Raw genomic sequence first — 15,253 nt, 5'->3', positions numbered from 1 at the left:
GAAAGCCTAAAGAAAACAATTATATTAATTGTAAGTGCGACATCATGAAGAGAGAAAAATCAAAAAGACTGAATTTAAAAAGTTTGTTTAAAAAGTAAACAAAAAAGAACGCCGGTCATGGCACAGTTTTAGATTAAAATTTGGTATGGTAACGAAATTGTTTCGAGATTATCTGAGGTTGCGTGCTAGTTGGTGTCGTTGAGCTAAACCCTTAATAATGTAAAGAGACCAATTTAAAAAAATGGGAAAAAAATACCAGTCAAAATGATGCCTAAATCCATGAAAGGGTCTTTTCAGGAAGTATTGGTTCGTCAGCCCCAGGTCGAACTTCTTCTCGCACGCAATGCGGACCGTTATGCGGACCCAATTACCTGTGGGGGCATGGGTACGAGGTTGTTAACGCTTCACCGGCACCGCGCCGGTGTTCGCTGGAGTGCTTCAGGTGTTGTTCTTCGTTACTGAGGTGTGGGCCGAAGGAGTCTTACGATTATATTAACTGGACTATAGTTTGTGATGTAGCAAGTGAATCTCACTGGAATCATCATGCAACACGATTCTACAGTGGAAGAAGTTTTAACGCGCGGTCAGCGAGGGTACAAGTTTACCAACTGGTCGACAACGTTTTCGTGTTCTCCTGAATTATTCTTCGAACCAGAAACCACTGACGATATAAGAGAGGTTAGTTCATGGTTCTCCTCTTGAATCGCAGTCACGTACGGGTGTACTGAAGGCTGAAATCGGGGTCAAATGAGGCCTTATATTTCTGGCTACATGTTAGTGTATTTTAATCGTCTTTCTCTCTCGCTTAGATTCTTCAAGCGGCTTCTGGGTTACGTAAGACAGTTCGTGTTGTGGGTGGCGCTCACTCTCCCTCTGATATCGCGTGCACCGATGGATACATGATAAGCTTGAAAAATTTCAAAGCCGTTTTGGAGGTAAATGATATATTATAAACCATAATGCTTGTAATACTCTTTTAACAATAAGCTTAACATGCATAGTTCACATTGTTAGATTGTAGCTTACAGCGGTTATCAATCACACGCGACCTTTAGCGCAAAAAAAAAGTCTAGACTCGTGAAAATTATCATTTATTTAGAAAACAAAAAATCCCAAGTCTCTAAGTATTGTTGGCAACTTTGAAGGATAAAATCTGTATGAATGTCCAAATGTTGTGAGCCATAGGTAGGTATGTCTGGGATTCTCGTCAGATGACATTTCTGGCCACCAAAAGCACTGCATGAATTAAATTATGAATATAAGTCAAAGACATGCATTGCCGCTCAATCATCCACCCGTATCCCTATGATTCTAAGGGAGTGTGGGAATGTATCTACCGAACTACAGAGACCGACAGAAATTGAGCCTAATCAGAGAGATGATATATAAATTTCTGTGTTTTTAAAAACAGTTGTCAGCTGAGCTCTAAAAACATCATGAATAGTAAATCACAAAACAGTGTACATGTATAAAGATTATGCAATAATAGATATTGCAAATGGGAATATTTCATTAACAGTGAAAACATCAAACCGTCATTAAGCATAAAAGTACTGAGTAGATGTATCCTGTCTCAAAAAATGCTTTGTCACTGACCATGCTGACACAGAAGTCCCGATTTTGTACATATTTCCTAAGTTTTAGTGGACATCAATCATCTCTGCCTCCTTGTCGACTGTATGCAAAATTTATCTGAAAACGTGAGACCTCACAGCGGTCCACTCGTAAAAATTATCATTTTACTTTTGGTATGTACGGCTAGCTCACTAAATACATTGGCAGTAAATATTCCTTGAAATTTATAACTGAAGATGGGCAGGTCAGGTTTCTACCCCCAGGTAATAAGTTATAAGTTTTATAGAATTAAGAAATGTTTTCGTTTATGGATTTCAAGGATGTAGTTAGTGAGCTAGCCATACATACCGAAAGCAAAATATATTTATTATTACATAAGCGTGCACTGTTATGTAATTATTTATGATTATTGTTAAAGCTCAGCTGACAGCTGTCTTAAAACACACAAACTTAAATATTATCACTTAGACTAGGGTCACTTTCTGCCGCTCTCTCTAGTCTAGTACAGTGTAGATACATTCCTCCTTGAGAATGGGTACAGCTGGAGAAGTGGGCGGTGAAGGGTTAGGGTTAATCTTAGACATGCCTTCCTACAGGTGGCTCATAACAATTTTGTCCAGATTTTATCCTTCAAAGCCACCAATAATACTTAGAGACTTTGAAGGGTCCTAGCAAAACTATCTTCTGGTCTGGTTCCTGCCATCTACAGCTGTATCTTTAAGGAAGGAGATAGGAGTCAGATGATGTTACCTAGTTCCACATATAAATGTACAAAAGCAAACTCTGTAATACTTTAATTTTTCAGTACTTTCATTTCTCTGCTAAGGCAATCAAATGAAACCTTTTCTTTTTTAATTGAAACAATATTCTTGACTTGGCATTTGCTCTAAGAGAGTTCTATTGAGGGAGCTAATGCCTAGGTCAAACCTTTCATCACTGTGATGGATTTGATACCTTGGAGATAGCAATATGTAACATCTCGAGAGGTCTGACATTTCCACTAGCCCGGTTGTACAAGGCTTTGATAGCCAAACCTCATATTTACTTAATTAAGTAAAAATGAGGTTTGGCTATCGGAATTTTGTGGTTTTGAAAGAAGTAATATTCAATTTGATTTTTGAATAGTAATGATAAAAAAGTGTAAAATTCTCATTCTATGGAGTCTTTCTCGGCTCTTGTGTATTGATATCATAAGGACCACTGGCACCCAGGCACTAGGAGGGCTTCTTCAGGTTATGTTGATCATGTATAATTTGTTTCTGAAGGAAAAATGAATCAGTTGAGTTTTTGATACTGTATTTATTTTTCCTAAGTAGACGTAAGTTAGACGTCAGTCATAAATTATTAATTCAGAATCCACAACTTCTGACAGTCAGCTGAAGATTCAAATTGGATTTTCCACTGTCATCGTTGCTAGGGACCCCTTTCTTGAAAGTCCTGGTATCTTAAGATCTAAGTCTAGGGAATAGTAGTATGGGTTTTAGCTCCAAAACCCCTTAGTCTATTCTGTTTGAGTTTCATTTCCTGATATTTTTATTGTTTGAATATCGCGATTTTGAATGTAAATGTGGCCTAAACCAAAAAGACGGCTTTTTGGGACTGGTACATGTAACAACTGGGACTTTTGAGAAGGGGTCCACAGGGTTGTTAATTCACCTTAATTTGCAATCGGGAAAACAGGCTGGTCAGAATATATTGGATCATTTACATGTACTTCTGATTGGTCATATGTGTACATGTAGTTTAAAGTAATTATTATTTGTTCATTTATTGTAGATTGATCAAGGCAAGCAGCAAGTGACGGTTCAAGCTGGTTTGACAATTCAGGAACTCAATGAATTGTTAAATGACCATGGCTTAGCTTTATCCAAGTAAGTGATCAGGACAGGAGGACTTGAGGTAGACTGTTCGCAGTCCCCTATTTTTCCATGAGATCATAGATGTCAATCATTGAGTTTGACTAGCCGTCATCTTGATCTCTTGATGCAAGCGAAACTGGGAAGGGTACAAACTGTCCATGGGTAGGGGTGGTGGAGGGCACAGTGGGTGCCCCTTCACCCCCACACTATTAATCCACTGCCTCTACCCACGGACATTTTGCACTCTCCCCAATTTCACTTGCATCTAGAGACCAAGATGGGAGGCTGTGGAACCTATGATCTCACAGAAAAATAGGGGATTGTGAACAGTCTAGAATTACATGCAAGGGGTTTGGTCCAGATACATGTATGTATATCGAGTTGCTTGTCTGATCAATGTGTTTTAAAATTACTCCAAACCTGTACTTCAGACAAAATATCAGTTCTTTATGACAAAATTGAGCCAGTGAGTATCTACAACTTTCAGGTTAACATTTAGCAGATAAATGTTGATGCATTTCAACTTGGAGCTCTGATATAGAGAAACAGATCGCTAAGCAAACGTATGTTGTAAACTGTGCTGCCATTACATGTTATTACGTGCTAATTATTTAACTAATGCTTGGATCTCAAGTTTTGACCCATCTATAAGTTGAGGGCGAATTTTTGGACTGATTTTTAGGTCTTGAAAGGTCGACTTATACACGGGTAAATATGGTATGTGTGCTGTCTTCAGTGAAACCTCTAAAAGCTATATTATCAATAGAATGGTTATGGAACCTTCAATTTGTCACTATTACGGTCTGTTTTGAAAGTGATTTCTTTCCTGTCTGATTTGAAAAACAAAACATACAATAACACCAACAGTCACCACTTGAAACATGTACTTGGTTGGCCACTGTCAGTCTCCAGTCCTGGTACTGCAGTAATAGTTTTAAGTGATGCCAAGTGTTACAGATCAGTGTTTAATTAGCTACACATAAATTAATGATTCCATTTAGTGAAATCAGTAACACTCCCAGGTTGCTTTTTGGAAAGTACTGTTTGTTAAGCTCCAGTAGTTAGATCTTCATGAGCATGCCAACCATTATGATGACCATTTTATATTATCGCAGTCTTAGTTCAGTGTCGGAGATGTCCTGTGCTGGTACCATCAGTACATGCACACATGGAACAGGAAAGGACTTTGGTCTTGTGGCGACAATGGTAAGTTGTTAGCAATGTTCAAATTTTTGCATGTGGCACAATGTATACCATGTATACCACTGTACTATTTGTCTCTGTTCTGGCTGAGAGCATTCCTCAAACCTAGATTTTTTTTTAAAACAGTGCATGGAAAGAAAATAGAAGAAATTGGTTAATATGCCCTTTCAATTTTCTAGTACACAGTCCATTTGACATTTTTCTGTGATTGATTGCTTCCTTCTTGTCAAAAAATGTAATTAAAGACTATTAGTTTTTGTCTTGCAGTATGGCAGTATATAATATTTATGATCATTATATTAAAAAATATTGTACATGTACACACCTTGTACAGCATTGTACTGCACATGCCACCTTGTAATGCGCACCTTATAATGTTCTGGGCCTTAACTGTAGATTCCTGGCAGTAAATCTTACATGGATGACAGAAAGATTGGTAACAGAAAACACCATAATATGATCTACCTGCATGCCAACTGCATTCTGATATATGGTAAACATGGGTGTGCTTTACTGCGGTTGTCAATCACATGTGATGTTCAGCGCAAAAATGTCTTGACAAAAGCTAAGTTTTGGTGGACGTCAATCATCTCGGCCTCCTTGCCGACTGTATGCAAAATTTATCTGAAAAAGTCATCCACCAAAACTTAGCTTTTGTCTAGAGGCTTTTGCACTGAAGGTCGCATTTGATTGATAATCGCTGTAAAAACTAAATGGCAAAATGAGATACAGTAGTGTCTCAGTCTACGGTTAGTGTAAATAGTGCTTTGGTTAACCTAAATATTATTATTGTATGGGTTAACTCTATTCAACATAGTTAATTGCCATTTTGTCATTTTGCCATTTCCAGTTTGAAACACGCCCGGTAATCATAGATGACCTTTCTTTGTTGGTTCAAATCCTACATGCACTGTCTGGTTGTTTTAACAGGTTGTTTCACTGGAGCTGATGACAGCCAATGGGGAGATCATGTACTGCAGTAGAAGTCAAAACAAGGAGATATTTTTAGCAGCACTTTGCAGTCTCGGTGCTGTTGGCATTATTCTAACTGTAACATGGCAGTGTGAACAGGCTTTCAGATTGCTCCAACTGTCTGAACCTAAGCCTCTGGAAGAGGTGTGATTTAAACTGGCTCGGACTGAATATTCTAAAAGAAAGACTTTATATATCAATAGATATAATTTTTTAAAAATGAAGTCGTTTAGTATTATTTGTTCTTACTTCAAATTGCCTGGAAATGACCTGTATTTGTTGAAGCATGGAATGGGTATTATGTTTCTCCCTTTTTGCTTTGCTTTGGCAATTCCTGAGCACTCATTAAATGCGTCATCCTTGAGTTGTGCTCTTAATAGGCAACAAACTGAAATTTGTTTTCCCCTGACTTGCTGCACAGGTATAATAAGTTCTTGGCTGGAGCTGAACCAATAGTAAAGTTTGGATGCCAATTCCTGGCTATTGCCTGCAGGCTTAGGGCGGATAAGTCTTCTACAGTTGTATCTACCAGATATGTTAAATTATCTCACTATCCAGTGGATAAGTTGGCAGAACAAGCTAAGCTTGCCTATCCATTGGATAGTGATTGATCTCATGGATACACATGTAGATATCTACATTTTAAACAACTTGATCAGTGCCCAGTGAGGTAGACATATGTGTGGGTATCAGGGAATTTCTAGGCCAACCTGAACATTTTCATTTCTTGAGTTGACTGAGATAGCCTAGCATCCCATCCAAGGAAAATTTTATTGTCTTGAAGTCATAACTTACAGTGTGTGTAAAGTACTGGTTTTCCAGTGATTGTGACAGCCTTCATGTAAAAGAGTTTCAGAAATCTTGAAGCCATTTTTTTTTTTCACATTCTGTAATTTTCCTAGCAATCTTTTTTATGAGGCAGTGTCTATTTTGCTAATGTGTGATTTAATTGTCAGTATTCTGTTATTTTTTAATAGATGTTGGAAAATCTTGAATCAAGCATGTCATCCAGTGAACATTTCAGGTTCCTTTGGTATCCTCACACAGGATATGTTAAAAGTTTTCATGTCAGTAGGACTACCAAGGTAAAGGTTCTTGAAGCTTGGTACTTACATGTAGTGATGTCTAGGTGTTGAGGAAGGCAAACCAAATCTTTAATGTACATGCAACTTTGCAATGTTTTGGCACATTATGTTCCAATGTTTTTATTAGAAATGTTCTCACGTAAATTGTAATGAGTTTCATTTTCTTTTTGTCTGTGTGAACTGAAAATAAAGACCTCATGGCCAACTGTTAAATATAAACACACTGCGAGAAATAAGCGACAGTTTCAGTTCAAATCTAGGAACCATACTTAAAAATGTAAACAGTTAGATTACATGTAGTTGAAGCCCACTTTGCATTTTATCAGATTGGAATTATTGAAGCGCAAACTCTGCAAGTATAGTACTGTATGTAGCAAAGTTTTGTGCAACAGGTCAACATCAATTTTGAATGTAACAAGAATGCTTTTTCCTCTTGCAGCCCAAAGAAGACAATCCCAGTTGGTTTTGGGACTATGCTGTGGGATATTACTTTTTAGAGTTCATGTTATGGTTAAGGTGTGTTTCACTTTGTTTCCAAATACATTATTTATCACTTTATTCATTAGAAGTATCTATTTTTCTTTAGTTCATTGATTTAATTAATAATAGGTGAACTAAGACAATAAATTGCCCATGGCAGTTGAATTTACCACAAACTGTATCAGTCTGGATGGCAGAAAGGACAGCAGTTAGCTGCTAACCTGCGAACTGGCCCTCACTTCTTTTCTTCTCAGTGAAAAACCTGCTACAAGTCTAGTTAGCCACAAGCTTGCAAGCTCTCTTTGCCAAATGAGCCCTCAGCCAGTTCACTCATGCGAAAGCTTACACCAAACCTAGATAGAGAAACCCAAATACGTGAGCAGACTATCTTCAGTTGGATCATTGCATGCAAAACAAGTATGGTACTCACCAGAACAATGACTAAATTTAATTCTTGATGGCATTTTAGTTCTGTTTTGCTGATGTTCTTGTTCAATTCTGCTTTATACATTTATATAGTGTAATCCAGGCTGTCTTGTTTGATGAATGCTGGATCCATTAACAACTAATAATGGAAGATATTTGTTTAATACTTTCGTAGTTAACAACACTTGAAATTTGAGAGATCATTTAAGCACACATTGAACTCTGGCATTATAAGAGTAATCATGAAGTGGAAATGACTAATTGTTAATCTGTTCTTAATTGGCAGTTCATTTGTCCCTCTGCTTGTTCAATGGATCAATTGGGGATATTTTAAGCTATTTCACAGGAAACCTCAAAGAAGAATAAATCAAAGTTACAAGGTAGGGAACTTTCTTCATGTCAGGACAGTTCATACAGTGCAGCTCAGATAAATATTATATAGTGCATGGATCATGGCTGTTTCTGTAATAAACCAACTTCTTACACCGTTTTACTTAAACAAACTAACGTGTTTGCAGTAATTCTTCCTTCTATTATTCAGTGTACATTTTATTCTATCTTTCACCTGGCTTTCACCCTGGAAGACATACTGTGCACCGCCGTATCCCTGACAGACTCAATAAATTGTCTTGAAAGTGTAAGGTTTCTGTAATCACATAATTTTTACTGGGTCAGTTGATTAGCATAATACACAACCCCCATCCTGGAAGACCAGGTGCTGTCCTCTGTCAGGCCTCTATCCCTCCACCAATCCGGCATGGATGAACCCATCAGGGATTAGGTCCCCACCGGCATACCTCTTGGGGGCATCGAGCTCCACCGCTATGACAAGGTGACAAGTCCAGAGAAGAGATTCATTCCATCTGCTGCTTATATTTTAGGGGAAGCATTGGTTATACATGTAGATAGTCAGTGATAGCTATAGGTACCCTTTTAGCAGAGCCGCTTTGATCTTAGGCTATAGGTAGCAGTGGTAGTTGTTTATGAGCAAGCAATGCTATTGAATCGAAGGGATGATAAATTATATATTTTTAAAATTTCTGGTGCTACATATGTAAATATTTGCTACATATGTGTGCGTTCAACATGCACATTAACTAACTGGTGATTCAAGTATAAAACTCAGTTTTACTTTATTCTCTGATTGTGTATTTTAGGTTTTCAACTTTGACTGCCTGTTTAAGCAGTACGTTTCTGAGTGGGCCTTTCCATGGTAAGTTTTATGATTTGTTGGAAACAATAACTTTTAGTTTTGTTATGGCAAGTGGAATGGCACAAAAACAGGGTCAATTCTTGTTGTGTTCCCTGGGCAAGAAACGTTACTCTCACGTTACCTCTCTGCATAGCTGTATAAGTGATGGGACATTGGGGATTGGGATATTGGACTACTCACTTTAATGTGATATCTCGGTAATTTCAATCTTGCATTGCAGTTTTCTCCACTTAACTTGTTAGATCTAGATGGATTTTTTTTAGGGTTTTGGTCATCAAAAGTCAGTATAATTTAGAATTAAATATCATTTATCTGTCACATTTTCCAATCCGTTTTGGGTTCTCATTGTGTTTTATACAAACTGAAATGGTTTAAATATATCACATGCAGTATTGTACTACGTTAAAATATGCAATGTGACAGTACTTAGCTCTTATTAACCGAGCTGGAGGTCTGTATGGGACAATCTTGACCGAGGTCAAGATTCTCCCATACAGACCGACTTAGCTCGGTTAATAAGATGTTTATTATATGGCAAAGAAGAAAACTTTAATTCTTTTAATGCAACTGGTTTGCTGACATTTTGCTTGCGAACGGTGATGAGCTTAACTTAAACCTGCCGAAATTTGCTCGTCCTCTTTACCATTTTTTTTTTTGTTATCAGGCTTTTTGGCACTTCCATAAATGATTGAGAAGAAAATAAAAGAAAATGGTGAACATTTTTGTATTTTAGTTTGCTACTTTGTCAACGCAAAATGAAACCCGTCTAGATGCCGGTCTAGATGGGAAAATCTAGACCGCGGTCAATATCGATTTCAGCCAATCAAATTCGTGAATTCGGTAGTTCCCAGTTCTTGTGAGACACAGCCATGTAATAAGTAGAGGTTATTGCACAATCTGTTTTTTTAAAGCAGCTCAGTCACAGTATTTTTGAGTTATTTTGGCCACATACAAAATTACCTTTAAATGGTAGGAAACCTGAAAATAACAGTTTATTAAGATAGAAAAACACCAAAGAGATAATGATAAACCATAAAGGAACAAGGATGGCTAAGGATGGAGAAGATTAACACAGATTACAAACGACGAATTTGAAAAATTGAGGCTAAACTTCTCAATATGCGCAAACCGTGACTGATCTCCTTTAAACATCCAGTTAAAAGTTGTGCCATTGTTTTAATGGCTTTTGTTTTTACATGTTAATATATGGATTTATTTTCTCGTCAGGAAGGAAACTGCATATGTTCTTAGAAAGCTTCAAAGCTGGACCAATGAATCTGGATTTAGCGTACACTTTCCTGGTAAGACTAAGACTGTAAATCAGAGTTAATTCTCTGAACCTTCTTTTCAAAAGCCCTTTCAGTCTTCAGACGCCCCAAAGTAGTGTCTGGGATAAATTAATGCCTGGCTGGATTACTCTTGGACTCGTGATCTAGTGCATATGCAATCCGGCAAACATCATAACTCCCTCCACCCATACTACCTACAACTGTAGTACCTGCAAGTTCAGTTGTTAAATAAAAAGGCTGGGGCATTGGGTAGTTGGAGGGCTACCTCCATCTCAACCCCCTGGTGAGAACCCTGAAAAAACTCGGATGGGGAACCCCCCAGGGTGCATTCCATGTGGGTTGCACCGAAGATCGTCGGCGTGGCTTTCAAAATTTTGCGGCGCACGGGCGTACGATTGGCGTTTTTGGTGCATAGCGGCGCGCACCATTTATAGTTCCCGGTACTGGTGTATAAACGCTTAACTACGGCCCTGATTGGTTAAATGTAATTAGTTAATTTAATTCGGGTTTTTTTTAACAGTTGAAGTTCGATTTGTGAAAAAGGATGACATTTACATGAGTCCATGCTATGAGCAAGACATGTGTTTCATCAACATCTTATCATTCAGGTAAGACGACACAATTAAATTGGCAAATGCAGACTCAACATTGTCCTTGTCGCTGTTACAGTATTCTTTTTTTTTACAGTCGCAGAGTTTTGTACATCGCTGTGTTTTTATTTAAAATTTCTTGTTGAGATTGAAGCCCAAGATCTCACGATCCCGGCTGACAAACGCACACAGCATACTAGCTACACCTTGCTCTGACGTAGGGCTAACAATCCATAAATCAGCTTCACTAAAACTCGCTATGGCGGTAAAAAAAAGTGCTAGCTTTTCTTTTGTCTTATTTAGATTTCTTTTTTTCTTCTTTCTTGGTTTAAATAGCTGTGTCATTCTATACAGCTTATTTCATTCAAAATTTAAACAAGGTTATTTCTTTGTTTTGTGACGTATTTCTACAGACCGTACAATAAATGCATTCCACATGAAAGTTACTGGACGTACTTTGAGGACCTCATGATGTCAGTGGGCGGAAAGCCTCATTGGGCAAAGGTAAGACTTGACACCCTGACATTCTTATTTCATTTCTGTTTGGTGTGTTCATTAACCCTTTCAGAGCCCGTGAAAGTTAGGCTAAGAGAGTGAATTCTTCTTTGCCTCATTTGGTTCCCCATTGCTTTTCTTAGGGCTGACGCTCGGTGAGAAATTTCACAGATAATTTTCTGTACTCAAAATTGCCACAGAGTTGATTTTCTATCGTGCAGCTTGTTTCACATGAGTACTGCGTGGCTCTATAATAATATACCATATAGGGAAAAAAGGGTGGTTAAGGATGGAGAAGATTATCGCGGATTACAAACGACGAACTTGGAAAATTTAGGCTAAACTTTTCAAGATACGCACACCGTGACGTAGCTCCTTTGAACAAAAGCCTGCATACTCCATGCATTCAACTGAATGCTGCTGTTACTTTTTTCAGGCTCACAAATTGACATACACAGAGATCGAGAAAATGTACCCAAAGATCGACAAATTCCGAGAGATCTGCAATCAGTTGGACCCTCAGGGCTTGTTTCGCAATGAATACTTGGAGAGAGTGATCTTCGGTCCATCACAGCTATCTGAAAAGGTTGAGAATGGGAAGTTGGCGAGCTCAAAGAAACTGTGTGATCACCTGTCAGCGCCTCATACTGTCAGCCCAGGGTTTTGATAACCGGTACAGCTTCTGTTTGCTGGCTTCCTGGTATTTCTGTTACTTCTGGTCTATTTCAGAACGTTATTTGTAGGGTTTTATCTGAACTCAACGGGTGTTATAAGTAATTGCCGTGTTATTTCACGATACGTTATAAGTTGACTGGTAACTGTATTGAGCACTTTCTAGTTCCTATGGTTTGACAGATTAATGCTACTTCTATTCACAAGTTGACGCTACAAAAATGATATCAAACTATTGCCCAATCATTGGTAGTGCTCATTCAAATGTGCGAAAATTTAAGGTGGCTCTGAACGCCTTTCTCAGAGGCTTTTTATACTTTGCAAAAAGTTCTACCTGAGCTCGCTGAGTTCATTTTTGAGTTATACTGTGCTATCATAACCTGTTAAGTCAAATAATCTTATGGGCTCCCGAATGACGGCAACTTTCTTATTCGTTTGATATCCTTCATTTAGCATCAACTGATAACGATATGCAATATTTATCCTCTAGAAAATCGTTACCAGCCATCTTCTGATAGTTTCGCGTTCTCTTCTTGACTTATCATGTGACGTCACGCATGTCACACAACGCTCCCTCGTTGCGTGACGTCCCAAGGAGACTACCATAACCCCCGCTGTTGAACAAGGCGTCGTTCAAAGGTTAGAAAATAGGTGAAAATGAAGAAGTTTGGAAAAGTGCGGAAATATTCAATACATCACAGAAGCAGTGAAGATAATCGTTTGCCATCGTGAAATAGAATATAGCCCCTATAGGCCTATACAGCTGGTATTAAAGCTGAGGGTGAATTATATTTTCATACAACGAAGATTCTAGGACACGTATGTCTAGTATGTTGTGTTGCCAACGCAATCGCGCGCCCCCATTCTCAGATGTAAATATTTTCGCCTTTTGTTGCTATATTCTAAACCAAATCGAAGATGGTGTTACTGTGTTTTGTAAGGAAACAAGGCACTTTTGTGGTCCAGAAAAACTGCTGAAAACGGTGCCCTTACAAGTGCGTACGTTAGCCGTTTTTCTAGACCTCAAGCCTGCATTATTTTTGTAGAGAACAAAGCATACCACTTGGGAAATAGTGAACAGTTGTGTACGGAAAGAAAATTATGAAGTCTTTACGGCTAAAATTGAACCATTTTTTCCGGAACACTTGCATCAACAGTTCAACGGCAATTGGCTGTCAGTAATAATGGAGGTTCCCTAGACCGTTATTTATGTCATTCAACTATTTAAAATAGGGTGATCTTCGGCCGATGTTTTTTTTAAAGTGCACATAATATTTAAAACGTAAGATGTAAAGAAACGGCAGGCTAGATTGTAACAAAAGTTGGTTAAGTTGAATTAAATGAGAAGAGTACAACTGAGAACATAAGAGAATACAGTTAAATATCTTTGATTCGGATACCAAAGGTACAGAGTTCAGTGTCAGGTGTCCGTGTGGCAGGGGTTTCATTAAGGGTCGGGCACCGGGCTTATTGACCGACTGTGAGGAAAGAAGTTCTGTTCCAAAAGTTTTGCCCGCCTGTGAAAACCACTTGCCCTTCTGCTGAAAGCGTTAGTGAAGCCCCTGGGTGTTGTTGAACTAGAGATGATATGAATTCTGGTTTCTCCTTGCATGAGACAAAGTGGACTGTCCGTAGTAATGAGGTGTCCTATTTATGGAGGGTTTCCGTAAAGAGAGATTGGGCTGTATATAATAGATTTACAATATTTCCGGTGGAACTCAAGTAGCTGGACTCACCTACTGGTATTCTAGGAAAGTCAAGCCATCTTGACAATATTTCAACTTGGAATTACACATAAGTTGAAAGTCTCTATTCTACTTTGCATTATGTGATTTGTGCAGTAGAGGGTTTTTCAATCGGGTGTCGTAAAACCAAAACCAAAGTACTCACTCTAACCAATCATAAGGGACACGGACAGCACAGTGAACCAATCAAAACTCGAAACAACTACATGTAGCTGACGTAAAGCGCGGGAAAACTTGTGCGAACGAGTCACAGCGGGGGGCGGGGGGGGGGGGTCCAGGTTACCCCTGATTGGATGAAAAAGTGGCGGGACTTTTTTAAAGCAATCGTGTGTCGTAGCAATGCAAAATCAATTACTTTTCGACACTCAAATAAAAACCACTCTAGTTCGTATGGTGTGATCGTCCGGGTGAGGGTAGTTCTGAAAAGAACTGTTGTTGGTGACTGACGTTTCGACAACCTGAGCGGAAGTCATCTTCAGAGTGAAGGTTCAAACCATTTGTAGTCTTCAGAGTCGTCTTCAGATTCAAGGTTCAAACAGTTTACTATGAATTTACCACTCTATTTTGTAAATGTAAGTAGCCTCGTATGGCTATACAGTAGTCGCACTTATGAACTCTGACTTAAATTTGGGAACAGTGGCGAAGAAATAGAGTGTATTATCTGTAACCAGATAGCTTTAAAGGTGAAGAATAGTTTAGTGAAATAAGTTATTAACTCCAATTAAGCGTAAGTTATATTGCTCTGGAATATTATTTGAGTCAGTAATGTGTAAACGCCTGATGAGTTAATTACTCAGTACGCATACTGTTATGATATCGTCCTGGCATGAACCGGACAGTCAAAGTTTTATGGCTGTTTCATTGTAGTTTAACGTAACATTGGTTAGAATGTAGTATACGTTACAATGATACAGTGTATGTTTCAGCACGAATTTATTGGGGTATGGTTTTTAAATACAAAAAAGGAACGTAATTGTTCAAAATGACGTGTTTCAGTTTGATACAATCTTATGATTACTGTAAATCTCAATAGGCAATTTGCATGATGGTGTCATTTGACTACAACTACTAGAATCCTTCACTTTTTCTGTTTCTTGCGCTAATTCGGGCAATTGTTATTAAAACCCCACTAGGAATTCAAAATTTAAATAGTAAAGAAAAAACGAAAGGAATTCTGGTAGTTATAGTCAAATAACGACATCATGCAAATCTACTATTAGGGAGTTTACGAAACCACGACGGCAACGGCAACGGGAACGTCACTGAACAAAAGAATTAACGAACAGTACAATGGCTGTGCACGTGCGTTATAATTCTTGGTACATTTCTTTGCCGTCCTTTGCAAGACAACGTGAAATGACCAAATTTTGCGTTGTTTGGAGAACGTGAACCACGACGGTTTATCGCTGTGTTCCAGAGTTAGTTTTGCCATAGTTTTGACAGTGATAAACAAAGTAAATGACTTAAGAGTATCGCGAGATTCGTAGGTAAAATATAAATCCATTTTTAATCGACGTTGTCCTCGGCGTCGCCTTCGTGGTTTCGTAAACTCCCTATTGTTAACTCAATGTCCTGCAGTATACAAAAAAAACAAATCGGAGTCTTCAGTACATAGAGCGCTTTTCAATTGAGCGTGTTTAAACCAAAAC

General features: G+C 38.3%; 1 protein-coding gene across 1 annotated transcript; it reads left to right on the top strand.

Moving 5' to 3' along the window:
• The first annotated feature begins 404 nt into the window (after positions 1-404).
• On the top strand, positions 405-13,871 carry LOC145499540 (L-gulonolactone oxidase-like). The gene is made up of 13 exons (XM_081479063.1): positions 405-678; positions 810-935; positions 3,352-3,446; positions 4,550-4,640; positions 5,568-5,753; positions 6,587-6,694; positions 7,134-7,210; positions 7,887-7,980; positions 8,758-8,813; positions 10,041-10,114; positions 10,623-10,710; positions 11,106-11,196; positions 11,624-13,871. The coding sequence occupies exons 1-13, from the start codon at positions 544-546 to the stop codon at positions 11,852-11,854; spliced, it is 1,452 nt and encodes a 483-aa protein (XP_081335189.1). The 5' UTR covers positions 405-543; the 3' UTR covers positions 11,855-13,871.
• The last annotated feature ends 1,382 nt before the right edge of the window (positions 13,872-15,253 follow it).

This window comes from Orbicella franksi, chromosome 10 (assembly GCF_964199315.1).
Source record: "Orbicella franksi chromosome 10, jaOrbFran1.1, whole genome shotgun sequence".
Classification (NCBI taxonomy): Eukaryota; Metazoa; Cnidaria; class Anthozoa; order Scleractinia; family Merulinidae; genus Orbicella; species Orbicella franksi.
This window is presented reverse-complemented; position numbering and strand designations above follow the sequence as displayed.